The sequence below is a fragment of the Microtus oregoni genome, unplaced genomic scaffold (assembly GCF_018167655.1).
Source record: "Microtus oregoni isolate MIOR12 unplaced genomic scaffold, Mior012 000014F_ref0000157, whole genome shotgun sequence".
NCBI classification, from domain to species: domain Eukaryota; kingdom Metazoa; phylum Chordata; class Mammalia; order Rodentia; family Cricetidae; genus Microtus; species Microtus oregoni.
Window position 1 is genome coordinate 22,947,277 of NW_024543073.1, and position 19,882 is coordinate 22,967,158.

The following is a 19,882-nucleotide window of genomic DNA, read 5'->3' on the forward strand; positions in this document are numbered from 1 at the left end:
TTTTTTTTTTGGTTTTTCGAGACAGGGTTTCTCTGTGGTTTTGGAGCCTGTCCTGGAACTAGCTCTTGTAGACCAGGCTGTTCTCAAACTCACAGAGATCCGCCTGCCTCTTCCTCCCGAGTGCTGGGATTAAAGGCGTGCGCCACCACCGCCCGGCTCCACAGCAACTCTTACAAAGGAAATATTTAATTGGGGTGGTTCTCTTACAGTTTCGGAGAGTCAGTCCATTATCACGGTGGGGAGCAAGGTAGCGTGCAGGCAGACATGGTGCTAGAGAACAGTTCTGAGTCCTAAACTTTGCAGGCAATAGGAAGTTGATTGTGACACTGAGTGATATCCCAAGCATAGGAAACCTCAAAGCCCTCCCCCACAGTGACACCCTTTCTCCAACAAGGCCGTGCCCACTTCTAAAGGCCACACCTCCTAATAGTGCCAGTCCTTATGAGATTATGGAGGCTGATTGCATTTGAACTACCACAACATTCTAAATCAGAAGTTTCTTTTTAACTAATATGTACAATAAAATGAATGCTTTATTGATGTTTTGACTTGAGCACAGTGGTTACACCTCAATCTACTGCTATTTCAGCCAGCAACTGCCGCTCTGACGATACGGGCCTGCTTCTCTGGCAGTGGCCCAGCTACTCAGGCCCTAGCCTGGTGAGAGTTCTGTTCCACTGGCTCTGCTGTTGCTAAAGGCAGCCTTAACCAAATCTCTGTTGTTCTATTTAAAAGTAAAATCGAGACTCAAAGGCTGGGGTGATAACCTGCTAGCTCAGAGAGGTTGAGTAGCACCTAGCTAATCTTCCTTCCTTGCTGGTGTTTCCAAAAGACAGTGTCCTTCTGCTCTGCCAAACAAAACAAAAAGCCTCGTCACTCCAAATCCCCCCTCCTACTTCTGGTGTATCTCTATTTCTCTCAGGTGCCCTCTGATGCTCTATGATTATTTTGTGTAAACCAGTTGCTAACTCAGTCTCCTGACTCGAGGTTAATTTTATTTAATTAATGCAAATGCAAACTCAGGGTTCACAGTGTGATTGAATATCCTCCAACACTTTATCTCAATGAATTAAAATGTTCACATGAAGTAATGAAGTCTCCTTTGCAGTTCATGCTTCCCAAGAGGCAGCAAAGAAATCACACTCCCATCACAGAGATTTCTCAAATCCATGGCCAGCTCCTCACACTTCTTCTCCATTGGCACGAAGCTGGTTCATGTTAACATTCAATGTTGTACTTAAAGAAAAGTGCGGAATTTCAGATTTAAAGATTCGTCTGTGGAATCAGGACACCCTTGGCCTGAGGAGAATCCAGGAAGGGAAAGAGTAGAGCATCAACAAGAGGGGTCCACCAGCTTTAGGTTCCCCTTCCTCCTCAGGTATTCTAACTAGATATCCAGTCTGGCCTGCAAGGACCCCACAGACAGGGAATTCGTGTAGCAGCGACACATTCACTGTGAGGAGGGAACCAGTTCTGGGGCCAGGGTGCAGGGTGAGCCACCTTCAGTGTGAGCTTCTTCATTTTAAGACCCAGGAAAAAAGAAAGGTGCTGGGTTCAGTTACTCAAATACTATCACTAGCAGAGCCTGGTGGCTCTCAACTACAACTCCAACACCCACAGGCCTGAGGCAAGAGAATCACCAGTTTGGGCTCTCACAGGCTGAGTGATTCTCCTGTGACTGCTTCTCATTGTCATCCTGTCCAAACAGCTGTGGACAGAGTCACATGACGGGGTCCAATCAAACTTTTATTGACAGTCACATATTTTTTATGTATCAGAAATACTATTCTCTCCTAACCATTTAAAGCTACAAAACCCATACAAATGGCTTTGCTGGCCCTGGAAAAAGAAGTGACGACTATTTGGGGCCTATGGGCCACACTAATCCCTCTTTAATTAAATGACAGAGATTAAAGCCGTTTTCTCCTTCTGACCTCTGGTTTGCTCAGTCTCATTTCCTCCTTTGTGCTGTCACTCACACCTGATTGACCAGAACACAGTCTCTCTGAGCCTCACATCTGGCTTGTATGGTGTTATAAACCTCCCAGAACAATAAAGACCATTCACCAGAGAGCCACCTGGAAGTACCCAGCAGTGCCTGTGGAGGCCGGGAGCCTCTGGTTGACAGTTAACACAGTCTGCTCCTTTCTCCCTTCCCAGGCCACTCTACCTCATCTAACAGAGAACATAAACACGGGAGTGTCACTTTCTCTGTTTGTGGAAGAACAGTCATGAACGTGACTGTGAATCACTGCTAGAAGATAAGACCTTTGGAGTGTGTTGAAATAGTTCTGGGAAAGGAGAGGAGGGGGGGGTGAGACTGGAGTCCTAGCCCCGAGGATAGCTCAGCTATCCCTGGCCCATAGCATGGTGAAATGGCTCGAGCATTTCTGGGTCTTCCTGTAGATTGCACCACAGGGGAGACAAGAAACTCCCAGAGGAGATTGCTACAGTCTCTTGCATAGACAACCTTCACTGGTGCGAAGTTTATATTGCTAAAGGGATGATGGGCATCATGATTTTTTTTAATTATAAGAAAATAAAATATCAAATTTCATAGGCCACTAATTGTTACTGATTGTACTTTGAGCCTCCCTTGACTGAGAGGCATCATGTGTTAAGCCCCCCAACTTCATCTAGATCAACACCATCATCTGTCAACCAGTGACTGTCCTATAACCTCCTTCCATCTCAAAGGCAGCCTCTTGATGGACAGTGGCCCTAACTGTCCCTGCTTTTGAGTCTTCATCCTCACTTCTCACACAGCAGGTCTCTGCTCCCCCAACACACCTCACAGTTTGCCATCAAACTGCTTTTTGTATCAGAAAGATTAATTCAATTTTAATTTCTATTTATTATTTGTTTGGTGCTAGGGATCAAACCCAGGGCCTCACGCATGCTGACAACACACTCTAGCTTTCCCCAGACCCACCCAGAAATGTGTTTACTCCATAGTTTGTTTTTTAAAGACTTATTTATTACATATGTGGTGTTCTGCTGTCATGTGTAGTGATATTTCACTTGTATTTTAATAAATAAAGCTTACTTGAGGATCAGAGAGTAAAACAGCTCCACTGGTCAGCCTTACAGACCAGGCAGTGCTGACACACACCTTTAATCCCAGTAGCCACACTAGTTTTCCATAGAAACTGTGTAGTAGTGGTGCATACCTTTAATTTCAGCCCTAAAGAACAATATAAGATGGGAGGAGACAGTTCTTAGACACAGTCTCATTCTGAAGATTCTTGGAGGCAGAATCACCATTTTGGACTGAGGTAGAGGTAAGAGCCAGTGGCTGACAATTTTACTTTTCTGACCTTCAGGTTGAACCCCAATATCGGTCTCTGGGTTTTTATTAATTGTGCTATAGGCATGTATTCCTGCATGCCAGAAGAGAGCACCAGATCTCATTATAGACAGTTGTGAGCCACCATGTGGTTGCTGGAAATCAGGACTCTGGAAGAGCAACCAGTGCTCTTAACCTTCAAGCTAGCTCCCCAGTCCTGTTTACTCCATATCTTGCTTGATTCCTCTATAACGCCTCCTGACACCACTTTCCACATTTCTCTTTTGTAAGTTTTTGTTACGATCACTGCTTCTTTTGCTGTTCTTATGATGTTGGGGGATCCTCAGCATCCGCCATAATCCTATTCTTGTTTTACGACCTCATTTTACGTGATCTTTACAGCTTTGATGGCTGTGTGTAAATTATTGATACCCAAACCTAAACCTCCCTCCTTAGTCGTAGACGTGTGGCACTAAACACCTTCATAGACCTCTGCGTGAGCATTGCAAGAGTTCCTTCAGCTAACCATGGCAAAGCCAGATTACTTCCTTGGCTCAGTAAAAGGCACCCAGGTCAGAAACCCAGATAGTTTCTCCATGGTCTTTATGGGACAAGCATTTCCTTGCTTACAAGGCTCTCCTTTGACACCTGGAGCATGCAACCTTCAAAGAAAAGGTCAACTCTTCGGGAAATACCTTCCCAACTCTCTCCAGCTACAGGTTGCCTTCTCCCTGGGCCCCTTCTTGTTTCTTATGATAGACATCCCACATAACCTGTGGACTCTTCATGTTACCTGTCTGTCTGAATAGGCCATGAGCCAGAGAATGAAAATTGTGTTCCAGTCATCATTGTACGTCTGTTGCCTAACAGCATTTGGCACGTTCTTGAAGAATTCAACAGGAGTTGAGTGAATTGCTGGATAGATGCATAGTAATTATTTGCTGGGCAATTTATTATGTTAGCATTAATGAAAATAAACTAACATTCCATGCTCAATTGGCAAACATTCATTTAAACACAATACTTTCATCAATTACTGGGTAGCAAAATGCATATAACTTTTATATGTAGAGTTGGAAAAATACTAAAATATCATTTAGACCTACGGGATGGGGACAGTCATTTGTAGTTAACAGTACCAATCTTCCTGTTGACAATTAACCACTAAAACCTCTCAGGTGTTAGTTCCTTTAGTTAGGCTAAATATATGCATAAAGGTCACCTAATACCATTCATGTAGTACGGTACTTCTACCGTAGTTGAGCCTCAACACAGATCAAAACAAATGGTCCCACATTCTGAACTCCTCTGCTTCAATTGATGCATATTCGAGCTGAGTGTGGTGGCATACACCTGTAATCCCAGCACTTGAGAGGAGGAGACTAAAGGATCTAGAATTTAGGAACATCCTTAGCTACCCTAGCAAACCTGAGACCTCCTGAGGTACATGATGCTGTCTCAGAAATTTGAACCAATTACCATTATATTCCCTACTGCCATTCTCTGCCATGTTTCTTAACAAAAACATTCAGAAGCCTGGCACTGAACCTGGGACTCCCTTAGTATTGCTTATTGTTATTAGACACGGCAGAATTCACCACATGTGTGGATTAATAGTGGCCTAAGGAAGGAGAGAACAAATTTAAGAAATGCTAGTTGTCAAACCTCTCTGGACTTCGAGTTCAGTAAGCGTATTTGTTAACTGAATAGATGGGCTTGCAGTGGCATCATAGGCTAGTTTTCTAAGGCATTTTACACACAATTTAGTAAAGCGTATTAAAGACGCTTAATGACAAGCTTTCGTGCAGAGTCCACAAAGACCCCCAGTGAGATTGGAAATTAGTGATTTTACACTCTTCTGTCCATGTTTCCCTAATCTTCAGGGCTTAATTGCTATAACAATGCATCGTCTAAATTTTGGAGAAAAAAAAATCTGTGTTTAATTGCACACTAATCAAAAGCCTCCTCCTTCGTTTACTGGACCATTATTTGTGCTAAATAGTTCCTAGAAAAGCTATTTTCCCATCACTTCATCAAGTCCCCTCTTTTATTATTAACATTCAACTAACGGCATTCGCATACCCCCAGTGCTGTGTATAAATGTCAGCACGTAGCCGAATGAAAACCATATTAGCTTTATCCATTTTTGCGTTAATAACTCCCATTTATAATCCATTCGAGAATTCAAGTAGAAACCTGCATAAGTAATAGAAACTTTATATGGATAGCCATGAACAATTGCAGATAAAACATCTACTTAGCTCTGTCAAACAGTGATACCATAGTAATTTTTCCCCTTTCTGAAGAAGTGTAGCTATTCTACAGCAGGAGCTTCTCTGTGTCAAGGTCAGCACTGATGCCACACGGCTTTGGTTGAGGTGTGTGAGGAACAGAGGAGGTCCTGAGTGAATATAGATTATTGACAAGGATCTCAATGCCTCAGACCCATGAGAACTGGCAAAGCCTTCCTCTGGTCCATGCACAAATGTTGACAGAGTATACAGAAACTATCAGCCACAGCTTCCTCCTCCAGGGTGTTTACAGCCTGAGTCTGTGCTCCTACAGAGAGCTCCTGTTGAGATTATACAATCCCTTCTCATGTGCTGAGGTTCCCCATTGTTGCAAATGAGGTGCCCTCCATCAGACTGAGCACAACGCGCGCACAGCCCCAGTCCTCATTCCCCACCCTGTGAGCACACAATTGTGTAGTGTGTGTGTGTGTGTGTGTGTGTGTGTGTGTGTGTGTACATGCATGCATATGTGTGTGCAGGTGTGCTGCCCAGGTCAGGTTTTCAGGACCCAGCTGGGCTGGATGGAAATGTTTATTGCTGGCCTGATGACGTTTTCAGGAGGAGCGACATGGGCTCCCTTGCTGGTCCAGAAGTGACTCAAAAGGGCAGGAAAGGGAGAACGGCTGTGGGGCTATTTGGTGGGGAGGGGAATGATCTCTAAGATGGGTCCCCTGCCTTGGCCTGCACTGGGTTGTAGAGTTGAAAGTTGTCAGCAAACATCAGAAACTGAGTCACTCTGTGTAGCCTAGAATACTGTGGAAAAGAAGAGAAGAGTACACCAGTGACCCATTGTCATTGTACAATGATATGCTCCCCATCAATGGCTGGGCTCACATGTGGGGTTGGCTGGACAGCTGTGCTGACCACCTGGCCTGAACCCCTTCACCCGTCAGTGTCAGCACCCAGCAGATCTTGGCTACCTCAGCCTAGAATGACGGGGCTCCATGTCACCTGTCATCTACAAGGCTGGCACAGGTAAAAGTGAGGAGTCGGAACATGTGGACACAACCACGCCAGCGCTCTTTAAGCCCTCAGTGCAGTGGTTTTGCTGAAGTCCCGTCGAGCAAGCCCCTGTTCCTCTAGACTACTGCATACGCACATGGATTTCTAGCCTTCACCATAGCTGTTACCCAAGCTTGCAGTGTTTGGGAAGGGAAATCAATGCAAGGATCTGTCATCGTTAAGCATGGGACGTTGTAGTCAGAACTGGTGCTTTCTAAAATAGTGAAGTGATCCTCAGGAGCTCGGAGCCTGATGCTGGGGAAATTAAACAAATAAATTCAGAAGGTATTACAATAATGGGATAAAACTCCGTGTAAGTGCAACCACAGACTCTCTTTCTCTCTCTCTCTCTCTCTCTCCCTCCCTCTCTCTCTCTCTCTCTCTCTCTCTCTCTCTCTCTCTCACACACACACACACACACACACACACAATTTTAAATCCAGGTACTGTATGTAAGAAAAAAACAAGTACTAATTTTCTTTCTGAGCCTGGCTTCTTTTGTTTAGCATAATAATTTCCAGTTGTAGCCATTTCCTGAATTTCATTGCTGTACTTTCCTTCCCGTATGGGTAAGATCCCATTGTGTATACGTAGCTCATTCTTTCTATTCGTCCACTTGTTGTTGGGGGTCTGGGTCCATCCTGGCTATCGTGAGCAGTAAACCCAGAGACATAGGCTTCCTCCTTCCCCACAGCCTCAGAAGCCTTTGTTGTCAAGCTTGCCTGGTGATTGCCATTCTGACTGGGCGAGATGGTGTCTAAAGACAGCTTTAATTTGTAGTTTAAGAATATTGAACACTTTTTCGATCATCTATTGGTCACTTACGTTTCTTCTTTCAAGTTGTCTGTTCAGTTAATTGACCCATTTATTGATTGGATGATGATGATGATGATATATAAGTATGAGTGAGAAAGAAAGAGAAAATATATTTAATTTTTAGAGTTTTCTTTATATCCTGGATATCAATCCCCTGTTGATGTATGGTTGGCAAACATTCTCCCCATTTTGTAATCTGTTTCTTCTCTCTGGTGTTTGTTTCATTTGCTGGGCAGTGGTTCTTGAACTCCATTCCATCCCCCTTGTCCATTCTCTGGGATGTGCTAAAGGGTCCTTTCCACCAAATCCCTGCCTGTGCCTGTATCTCAAAGAGCTTTTACTGAGGTTTTTCTCTGGCAATTTCCAGCCTTACCCTGAGGTCTCTGATCCACACTGGAAACACAAGTGTTTTACCAAAGAGACAGAGGCCCGAAATTGATTCAGTCTTTGGCCTCCTTTACCATAGATTTCTTAATTTAACACATTTTGTTATAATCAAGCTCCTTTTTGGTGATGACAGCGTGAAGTGAAACTTCCCAAGACCCCTCTGTGCCTAACCTCCTGAAAGTGCAGGCTCTCTGAAAACAACCCTAGATAATTTTGTTAGGCTAGCAGGAAGTCCTTTGATCCTTTTATTTCTCTATTATCCCTACAAGTCAAGTTCAATCAAAATGTATTGTGTGCTCAGATGAGCAAGATATTTTCCTAGGAACTTGTTAGGAATACATTTCTAAGACAGCTAAACACCCTGACTTAAAAAAAACCACCATCAATGTTCTAATAATTTACAGTTCACTCTTAATCACATGAGAAAAGCAGGAAGTGCTCTAGCTATGTCCAGTAGGACAGACTTAGTTTAGGGATGGTTAATAAAAGAAGATCTGAGATGCCAGTCAGAGAGATGGAAATTCTCCTGATTCTACCGTCCACTTTCTTACTGCTCTTGAGTTTCCCATTTTACCCAGACTTCTGCCTAGCCTGTGGAGGAATGGCATTTAATGGGAGAGGAGACAGAAACCTCTGACACACTGAACAAAAACTCACAGGGGAGTCTGGGATCCTTGCTCCTCTTTGACTCACTGAGGGAGTGGTCTTATTTTGGGTCAGAATAAACTATGATGTTATATAGTATAATAATTGTTCCTTTTACTTTTTTTTGAGGCACGGTTTTACTATGTAGTCCATGCTAGCCTTGCCCAGGCTTACTTCAAACTTACAATTCCCCTGCCTCAGCTCTCTGAGTCCCTGGGATTACAGGCATGTACCATTGCAAGTTTTGTTACTTGTGATTTGGATGCCCTCTAGTCACCTATTATTTGTGTGTGTGTCTGTGTGTGTGTGTGTGTGTGAGAGAGAGAGAGAGAGAGAGAGAGAGAGTGTGTGTGTGCATGTGTGTATGTGTGCATATGCCTGAGTGTGTATTTATGTGTGTGTAAACCTCATAAAGAAGATCCTAATACACTCAACCTGCTGAAAGCCACTGAATATGGCTTTCAAGCTTATAAATATCCATACACTTGCTTCAAGGAAGACTTACTCCGAATGCATTATATAAATAAAGCATGCAAAAGCAGAGTTGTTTTATTTAAAGAATAAACTTGAGCCCTGGTTCCCCTTTAACCTTGAGACACAGTTTGGAGACCTGAAAATCTGAAGTCCTAACCATCTCCTTGTTTAATAAGACAGGCACACCCTTTTTGTGTGTCTTTGGTTCTAATTGGTAGGCATATGGTGACCCATTCCCTCTAGTGCCGCTAGATAGTACAGCATTAGGGAGAAGCCCGGACAGACCTCTATTAGACCCCAAAGAGAAGACTGCTAGAATAGCTCAGATCTCCGGGTTAGATTGTGTTAGCTGTAAACACAATCAAAAGTGGTGAGGGATTATTCTGGCAAGTTTGGGAACAGAGTGGTGGGTTAACCACTCAGCTGGTGGTAGATAGAGCCCACAAATGGAATTCTTGAAGACAAATGAGCTAAGACTAGAAAGGCTCTGCAGGGCCCTCTACAGTGGTGGAGATTGTTGCATGGGGAATATTTTTACCATTGTTTTTCAAATGTTTTCCCCCTTAGTTAATCCATGTCATCCTCTGAAGGCTCTGCCTGGGCGGAAGAGAGGCTATTCAGATGTCCCCTCTCTGTCTTCCTACCCCCATTCCAAGGGGAACCTTAGGGGTGCTGAGCCTCCGGAGGTGGGTGCACAGCACCTTTGTAAACCGGCCTGAACTAAACCATCCAGGAGCATAAAACCACCATCCTAGGCATAACTGTCTACACGGATGCCTTGAGATTTATTTATGTCCAATTACCACCATAACCCCATCCCCCACCCACCCCCAAAAATTTACACTGGTCATTCTTTCTGTCTCAAAACTGGATGGGGGAAATCCATCATATCAAGTACTCAAGAAAAGCTTGTAGAAATACACAAAACCAACTGCCCTCTGGACCACGGGAAGCAGGACTGTGGGTGATTCAGCAGACAAGATCAGTTGGAAAAGCAATCAGAGACTTTAGACTCAATTCCAAGAGATGTTTCTCTAGAAAACATAAAAACCAAGGGAGAAAAGAGTAGAGATGCCCAAAGCTAGGGGAACACGGTACTGGCCTCCTCCATTTGTGGCCCTCTCTGCCCACCCTCTGCACCCTACCCCCTCCTCATCCCTCCCTTTCTCAACACGCCCCAGTGCCCACCCACCCCTTCCCACCGTCGACCTCACTCCAGTTCGGTCTAGTCTCTGCTCCCTCGGTGGCCCCCACTCCCGGTTCCTGCCGCCCCCGCTCTTCCCGGCAAATGTGGGATCCTGGCCAAGGGGGCCGCCCCGACTCCGTCCTCCCCCCCGCCTTCCCCCTTTCCCCTGGGCCGCTGGACCATAAAGCGCGGCCAGCAGAGCCAAGCAGCCTGCGCCCCACCGACGGCTGCACACCGCCCCACCCGCCACCTGTGCCGCTCTCTCGCTGCCCCAGGCCGGTGGACAGCGCCCTGTCCCGGCAGAGCCACGCCACTGTCGCCCGCACAGCCCTCGGGGAGCAGAAGAGTCACCATGCCGGCCCCACGCGCGGCCGCCTTCCTCCTGCTGCACCTGGTCCTGCAGCCCTGGCAGCGAGCAGGCTCCCAGGCCAGCCCCCAGGGTAAGTGGCTTCCCCAGGTCCCCTCTGCACCTAACCCGCTGCCGTCCTGAGATCGCCTGGGCTGCTGGTTTTCCTAGCACTGCCCTGTCAACCTGGGTTCCTGCAGTCCCATCACCTCTCAGTTCCTCTTGGGCCCGAATAGAAGTTCATCGTGATTGGAAGTGATGATGAAAGTCTAGAATTTTCTCCATGGGGCCAATTAAACTACAGTTAGGAGGATGCAAACTTATTTTCATCATTTACAGCAGAATGTGGCACACGGTCCCTGGTCCTCTGGCAGGGGAGGAAATCCTAGTTGTCTTCAGACCAGTGTCTGTCCCCTGCAGCCCCTCTCTCTAGTGAGCGAGCCCTGGCACTAAGGGACTCTCCAGAGCAAAGCAGTTTTGGCCCACTGCTCAGCCACATGCTGTCCTGTGCTTATTCCTTACATTCAAAAGCTAACTCCCCTCCCCCCAGGGAATAGTTTGATTTTTTTTTTTTTTTGAGCCTCTTCAGAACGTGATCTTTTTCTATTAAGAAGTAAAAAACAGACAAAGAAAAAAAAATCAAGAATTTGACCGTGGATAAGAATAGATTTCAGGCAGAAAGTACTTAAAGTTAAGCAAAATGTCTTATAAAGACCACAAGGAAGAAAGTATTCCATCCAGGAACGATCTCGGGCTCTGCCCTCCTCTTGGCACTGGGGACCCGGGTGGTTTTGCTATGTGTGGACTGAGGAGGAGAAAAGCTGGAAGAAACCACAGGTGGAGTAAAACTGTCCTTCCCGAAGCTGAGCGTCCCTGGGCAGGCGTTCTGTGCTCCCCTGACCCCACCACAGCCGCCTCCAGTTCTACCAATAGTCTAACCAGAATCGTGCTCCTGATTTTAATTGGGGTTAAATATTGGAATATTGGATTTCTATGGCCTCAGTACATACACATTGTGTCCTGTTTCTAAGAAGAAAGGAAAGAACATTTTTAAAGGCACTTTTCAAAATTTTCTTTTGAGAGGTTACTTTCTGTTATATAATATTCTGTTATATAAATTTTTGACACCGGAGCATGCAACTTTGTGTTAGGTACAGCGTTTGCTTCTTAGACCTAGCAGTTCTGTGGAGACGAGCTCAGGCACTGTGACCTAAATTACCCGGTTAACTTAGTTGCTGTAGATGATCTGATTAAGTCAAGTTTCTGGCAGATTCTTTTATAGGGTTATCAAGTCGGCAATCATCAGCTCCACCGGATAATTCACTTATCTCCGTCTCCCTCTGAGCTGGGCTGCAAGACCTAAATTAGCACGTTTTCAATTTCCATGCTCAATGGAAGCAGTGATTTCTCCTCTAACGGCAGAGGCTTGTGCCTGGACCCCGTACTTTTGCTGAAGTGTAATAGCATTAACAGGAAATGGTAGCATCTCATTTCCTTCTCAAAACACTCTCTAAAGTCATTACTAACTAAGCCTAGCTCAGCCTCTGGAGAGCGCAGCAAATGGATCCGATGAGCCACACAGATTGTAGCACTCAAGTTTAGAGCCGGATAAATCACAGGTCTGACCAAACTCGGAGCCAGACTCCAGCACCAGGTGTTTGCTTTGGAATACAGTTCTCATACTTTGAATTTATGTGTCTTTCTTGAAGATGCCTTTTCTGGGATGGAGTTTTCAAACGCTTTATTTCAGCCTTGTCTCCTGCTGGTGGGAGTGATGAGTTTTCAATTCTTTAGAAATTAAAAGCCCTGATTCCCCCCTTTTGAAATACATGGTCAGCAACTATTTTCAGAGTTTAGGGAAGGGATTTACTTTCCAACACTGGTATATGAGGACTTCTGGGGAAAAGAAACAGTATAGATCCACCTTGGAAACAAATTATCTACTAGAAAGAATAGACATTCTTGAGTAGCTAGAGTTTTTCCTGTTTGCCTTAGACATTTTATTCATTTCTTTAGTACAAAGCAATACTTGTTCATTGTAAAAAAAAAAATTTGCCAGAATTGCAAGAAAATAAAGAAACAAAAACGCCTTTTAAGGCCTAGAAATAGCTACTTTTAATGTAAAGATATTGTTGAATCATCTTTTGTTTCAAATCTTTGTCTAAACAAATAAATTACTAAATATAGCACATTGTACATATACATAATTTCGTGACTTTTTAAACTTTATCATGAACATTTTTATATCTGCATGAATTGACCTATATTTCAAAAGTGTGGACCCAAATTAATTTAGTCAGTTTTGTAATATAAGACACTAAGCATTGTCTCTGGTATGTTGGTATTGTACTTAGTATCTTACTGGACCGCTGAAGTGGCAGGAATGGCACCCGCCATTGCTTTAACAATAGAATCCTCCATTCTGTCCTTAGGACATTGATGTTTTCATGGCAAAGCGCTCAGCCAGGAGAGCCTCAGGATCCCCAGCCCTGCTCACTCTAGCTTCACCTAATGCCTTCCCCAGCAGAGGCTGCAGAATCACCTGTAATGGGAAATACCATTGTACCTAAGTCCCTTACTGCCCTATCTATTATTCCATTCCAATAATTCCTTTAAGAAGAATTGTGAAATCAAGGGACATTTGTGTCTCCGGGTCTTTGATACTGTTATTTAAACTTCCTTCAGAACACTTATACTGATTTGGCCTGAAGATATGGAACAGTGATAGAGAAGAGCTTGCCTTCCATTCATGAGGCCCTGGGCTTTTACGGATTTAAACCTTACCGAGCAGACAGTGAAAGAACACCCTGACCTCTCACCTCCAGTGTTAGGTATTACTGTATTCTTCATTTGTCCAATCTGATAGCAAAGTAGTGTTATTTAAATTAGCAGCTCCTTCATCACTAAATGAGGACAGGGACACTTGTTTATATAGGTAGGCCATTTGTGACTCTGTTTCTGTAAATCTTTCAGATTTGTTAGAGCTCTTTATAAAGTCACCAATGTGACTTTTTTAGCAATTAGATTATGGACGTACGTCCTCACACTTCAGTGAGTCTTAGGAAAGCTTTTGCCAGAAAGTGCTGCCTACTGATGAAAAGCAAATTGCGGTTGTGCAAATGTAGATCTTACTTTTGTAGACCAGCTCCACCCCTCTGGATACAGTTGAATCAAATCAACCACACTCACAACACATCACTTTGTTTTGTTTCTTCCATGTTTTTATTTTATTTAATTTATTTTTTATTATTTTTTTAAGCAGGAATATTAGGGAATTGCGCAGGCTCTCACAAAAGCGACAAGTCATTTTTGTGGTACTTTCTACCACCACATGCGTGCTCTCTGCCTCTTTCCCTGTCATTTGTCATGGACCCAGAAAATGCAATTGGCTCTGGTCCAACAGGTCCATAAAGACCCCATAAGTGTGATTCACTGCTTGAGGGCACGAGAGAGACACTGAGCTGGCTGCTCTCCTTTGTCCCCCTCCTGCTTTAAGCCCTTAGTACTTTCCCTCCTAGTGGGCATTTTCAGAGTCACTTCTTCAACCAAATCCAATTTTGGGTTTGCAAATCTCGTCTTTTCTTTAGGGCTATGGCAAGTCATAAATACTGTGCTGTATTTCTTCTGTCTCAAATGCCTAGTCACTGTTAAAGACAAAGAAGAACTGGTTCATTGGGAATGTGGGGGGCGGGGGAAAGCAGCCAGATCACTTCAGGCTATTTTGTAATTTATTGTCAAATGTTCCCCCACCAATCAATTACAACCAGAGTGTTTGCCCCAAAGCTGGTCTTGCCCTGACCACCTGCTTCCCGCTCTTCTCTCTAGTCTTTGACCTTCTGCCATCCTCCAGCCAGAGGCTGAACCCAGGAGTCCTGCAGCCAATCCTAACAGATCCCACCCTGCATGAAATCTACCTGATCTCCACCTTCAAGCTGCAGAGTAAAAGCTCAGCCACCATCTTTGGCCTCTACTCCTCAAGCGACAACAGCAAATACTTCGAATTCACTGTGATGGGACGCTTGAACAAAGGTAAGCCAATGTGCAGGATTCACATGACATGCGCCTTCAGCCAACCTGCAGGATTTTTGTGACCTGTGCCTCCCGGTCCAGGATTTGGGGTCTGCTTTCTTTAAGATGACTCCTGTTACTCAATTCCTTTTTGATGTTATAGACTTCTTATGGGACACTTACCTTATGTAGGTGGTTGAGAGAGCAAAATGTAGAATTGCCTGTGGGCAATATACGTCTTTTATTATCATATTACATGCATAGTAGGTTTTATTATGGCATTAACATACAGGTGTGGAATGTGTTTTCATTGTAGTCGCCACTGCATTGCCCTCTCTTGTCTCTTCCCACTCCCGCTGGCTCCCTTCCTCTTCCCAGTGTGTCTTCCTTTTGCTTCCATGATTTGAATGTAGTAAGAGGCCACTTGTTCATCCTTGGCTGCCCAGAATCGAAATAATCACACAGAAACTGTATTAATTAAATCACTGCTTGGCCCATTAGCTCTAGCTTTTTATTGGCTAAGTCTTACATATTAATTTAACCCATCTCCATTAATCTATGTATCAGCACGTGACTGTGGCTTATTGGCTAAAGTTCCGGCATCTGTCTCCAGCGGGGCTACATGGTGTCTCTCTGACCCTCCTTTCTCCCAGCATTCACTTCAGTTTTCCCCGCCTAGCTCTGTTCTTTTGCCCTATCATAACTCAAGACAATTTCCTTATTCATTAACCAATAAAAGCAACACATAGACAGAAGGACCTCCCACACCATTTGAGGGGTTTGTTTGTTATAAGCCAAAGCATTTAATTAGAACTAGTTACAGGAACACAGGTGATGGGGTTATTTAGAGGAGCATGGGCAACTTGCCAGTGGCTACCCCACTGAAGAAGCTGTCGTCACTCCTTCCCCCAGCTACCATTAGATCTAACCACCTAGAGATCCCTTCTCCAGCCAATGACAGAGTATTGAGAGACTCCGTTTTGTGCAGATCTTATTAACGTAATCACAGCTACCGAGAGTGTAAAAGTCCAGCGACCCTGCCACACCTGGTGATAGCATTACACAGCACCCCACCCCTTCCTGTGACAGTGGCGTTATTTCTGTCCTCTCTCTCTCTCTCTCTCTCTCTCTCTCTCTCTCTCGCTACAAAGATGCCCGATGACATGGTTCCATCCCCATGTTATTTCGAATCCAGTTCAGAAATGGATGAGATCAGAACAATTTCCCCATGGCCTTTATCATCCTCGGCTATAACTGGTGTGTAGAGTGGGTAGTTTAAACAACACTTATTTATCTCTCATGGTTCTAGACCCTGAAGTCTCAGGTCCAATTCCTTGTCTTACACAGTCATCTTTCACTCTGTCTTCACAAGGTGGAAACAGTACAAACTCTCGTGTCTCTTCCTGTAACTGCGTGACTGTAACGGGGTCCCACCCTCAGGACCTGATCCCAACTTATTAACTCCCAGTCTCCACCTCCGAAAGTCATTGTATTGGGATAAAGACTTAGCGGACTTAGGCAAGACTGCCTCACTGTTCCTGAGTTCCCTCAGATGCTATGGCAGAGAAGATGTCACTCATGGTTGAGGGAGCACTTTGCTGGCCTTCCAGGAGCCTGCACACCTCAGCAACAGGGAAGAATGAGAAGTTAGCAGTTCCACCAGTGCACACGAGTCTCTCACTGCCGTCTGTCATGTTCACTAAGAAATGGCTCCCAAAGGAACAGGTTTTTACCCTCTTCCTTTCCACTCATGCCCTGGGGCCAACACCTGTCCCTGTTGATCAAGGAATGTGGCAGATGCATATTTTGCTGCTTTGTGTATTTCTAAAACAGGAGGGTCTGAGTTTTATATTTATTGCAGCTTTTTTTTTTTATCAACTCGACCCTTCCTAGTGTTTAAGAGTGTCTCTCAGATGTGCTCATGCCCGAGCTCCCTAGACCTCCAGGTGGAGAGGGGAAAGGCTTTGCTTGCCCAGACTGGAGGAACTAAAGGAGGAGCGAATGGGCTGTCACCCTTTCCTTTCAGCCACATTCTTACTTCCCTCCTCCCTCCTCCCACACTCTCTCCCACGGGGCTTTCGTGGTCTATCCCTGGGTGAGTCTCAGGGTGATGTGAGATTTCGGATAACAGATAGGTCAGCTGTTCCCACTCTTTTCCTTCCATGTTAAGAGGTAACTTAGCCCCCCCCCGCCCCCCCCCCCCACATTCTTTGCCTCACGTGAGCCAGCCCCGTCCGCCTCACATCTTTTGAACTAGCTTCTGGCTTTCCCACTATCTCAGGTGCACTGGGAAGACCGTCGTTCCTGCTCAGTCCAGCAGAAGGAAAACTGCTCTTAGCCTCCCCACTCACTGCAGCTCCTCCCCTGTTTCTAAGATGGCTGGTCTGTGCGGACTATCATGCCAGGATCACAGGAAGCCATCTCTCCTGAACTGCCTTTTCCCATTTACCCTCGAAGCCAAAATAACACTAGATCTATGGCCTGTGAAGAAATGAGAGAAGGGCTTGTTACTGTTTCCTCTGAAGAGACACCAGTGGTGCCGGGCAGCTAAAGTAACGCTAGAGCCCTGGCATGTATAGAAATGAGCAGAGGGCTTAGTACTCTTTCCTCTGCGGAGATTCTGGCGATGCCATGCATCTATAAGTTCCAGATGATCAACATTTTAGGGAAAAGATGAGATCGTTGATTAAAACCTCCTCTTGATTTGTTTTCCAGTGTGGCAGATTGAGCCTAAGGTCTCACTACACTAAGCAAGCACTGTACCAATAAACTCCCTTCTCAGCCCTCTCTTTATGGTGCGGATATTAATGCTCCTTAGAGGCCCATGGGTTAAGGCTTTGTGTCCCTGGAAGAGTATTACATGGGGCTGAGAAAGTTGGATCACTGCAGGTGTTCCCTTGAAGGGAACTGAGTCCCCCCCCCCTCCAGTCCAAGGATAAGAGGTGGCATGTGATTATGACTTCTTGTCGAAGCTTGTGAATGCAGCCTTGCTGACCTGGTTTATAGACTCATGGTAGAACCATCTCCCTGCATGCTGGTCGCCAGGCATACCTCGACTGGCTGAGGCTCAGCTGGACACCCTTTCGGTTGGTTTTCAAAGAAAACAGTACCACATCAGAAAAAATGTATTTCCGCTGAGTTAAACCATCTGAGTAGGAAACAAAGCCCCTCCCTCTAGTGAGTGTAAGATGGGCGGGAAGACAGCTGCACAGATGGTATTGACAAGAACAGGTCGTGGCCCTCTGCTCCCAGATGAGCTCCCGAAAGAAACCTGAGTGTGATGAAGGACCACTGCAGAAGAGCTTGCTGGTGAGCGCTCCGCCTCAGTTCGCCCCCTCTCCAAGTCACCCCACACATTGCCATTTCATTACTGCTCACGAAACAGTTCAGGTGAAGTTATACCCAACCACAGAGACCTGCCGTGTCTCCTGTTCCTAAATGAATAAGGTGCAGTAGCCTTCTTATCCAAGCTGTACACTATAGAGTCAAAACATAACCCTCTACTGTGCTTCCTAATTTGTGCCTCATTATGGGATTCTCTGCAGCCCGTGCTTTAGCGAGAAGGAGCAGCCGTTCCTCTCTGGGCCCAATCATGCATCTTCCTTTCTCTGCCCTTTGTCCTCGCCCTCTGCCCTCCCGATTACATGTCCTGCACCATCTCCCAGTACCAAAATCCTACTACTGAAGACTCCTAAACCATCTTGTGAATTTCTTTTTATGATTTTATGCTTTCTGGCCAAGAGAGGTACCGACTGTACTCTGCTTAGTACTTTACCTGCTTGCAAGTCTCTCCAGTAGGCTATGAGCTCTTCCTTGGCAGAGGTGAGACATCCCTTACCCTCTTTCTGTATTAACATGTCCACTTGTATATATTAAAGCAGGGCCAGGACAGGGAAACTGACTCCATATGTGCAAGTTGAGTAAAATAAGTGGCGACACTCCATTTTGTATAAATTATGGAATTACAGTGTCTGGTACATGCACATTGCTCGGAAAGAGTTCTATAATGAATGCATGTTGGAGAACTTTTGCATACAAGAAGATACAGGTAGTGTATCTGGTAAAAAAAAATGATCTGTCAAATTCTTAATAGTGCATGTGGTACGATATTTATATAAATGACTATTTTACAGAAACCATGGGCTTGGATATTTTTGAAGCCATTCTAGTATCTGGCATGGAGACAACTTTCTGGTTAGCATCCCAGATTTGAGTCCGGGTTAAAAATCCTGCCAGCTGGTCACCATGAGCACATCTGTGAATCTGTCAGCACAGCTGTTATCTCTCCAGTGAGGGTGATAATAGTCATCTCAAAGTGACCCCCCAAAATGGAAGTGCATACTGAACCCCATTAGCCTATGGGGGTCAATGAAAAACTTCAGGTTTTTAAATAGGGGTGGGTGGATGGATGGATGGGACAGATGTCTGCTCTTCAGCCAACCATCTTCCAAAGACAATGCCTTGCCTTGCTGATAACCTTTCCTGTGAGAAAAAGACAATGGGAAGAATTGTTCCCTTGGTCTTCATTTGGTTATTAGCAAGAGCAACTCGGTGGTGTTGAAATGAGGAGTACCCTGGGAAGTTGCTACCGTGACTGCAGTCAGTGACCCTCTTCAGTCTGAGGATAGGAAGTAGCCAGTGGGTCAGATTAGAGGTTCTGACACCTGCAGGCTAAAGACGAGTATAGTTTGAGGGAGGTAGGAGAACCTCAGAAACCAGCATTCCAGACCCAGTAACAAACAGGGGCAAATGGGAGGTCTCAACACTAACGGTAAGGGCTGTGGACTCGCCACAATATGCCAAGGTTGGAAAAGGCCCAGCACTCATTTTCTGTTTTACATTCCAAAACATGCCTGCGCTCAGTTTTAACATGGTCACATGCAAAAGGCGAAAGCCTTTTTAAAAACCTTTACAAAATTAAATAGTTAGAATATAGAACAGTTTTAACATGATCACATACAAAAGGCGAAAGCCTCTTTAAAAACCTTTACAAAATTAAATAGTTAGAACATAGAAGGCTAAAAGCTAGTTGAGCTGATGTTATTGATTTGCACATTGAGTAATAAAGGCAGTATTTGTGCTGTGTTCAGAGTGAAGAAGAAGAAGAAGAAGGAAGGAACAAGCTCACTGCTGAGTAACATGATCAAGATTAACAGATGTCTGAGATTAGCTGAGGCTGGCTTTCTTCCTTCTGCCTTACTCAGCAGAAGAAACGTTCTTCAAACAGTCAAGAATAGTTAAAACTGTTTAAACAAACAAAAAATACACAACAACCTCAAATCTGGACATGCTGGTGCATTACCAACAATACAACAAAGTTCCGTAAGTGGAGAAAAGAGGATCAAAAGTTCAAAGCCAGCATAGGCTCCGGAGTGAGTCCAAGGCTAGCCTGGGCAACTTAGTGAAACTCTGTCTCAAAATAAAAAGTAGAGAAGAGGGCT

General features: G+C 44.9%; 1 protein-coding gene across 1 annotated transcript in view; it reads left to right on the plus strand.

Moving 5' to 3' along the window:
• Positions 1 to 10,313: 10,313 nt before the first annotated feature.
• Positions 10,314 to 19,882, plus strand: part of Thbs4 (thrombospondin 4) — a 45,416-nt gene continuing 35,847 nt past the window's right edge. Inside the window, exons 1-2 of the mRNA XM_041663399.1 lie at positions 10,314 to 10,527; positions 14,259 to 14,462. Coding sequence (XP_041519333.1) covers positions 10,440 to 10,527; positions 14,259 to 14,462 — 292 coding nt within the window. The 5' untranslated portion in view covers positions 10,314 to 10,439. The remainder of the gene's footprint in view (positions 10,528 to 14,258; positions 14,463 to 19,882) is intronic.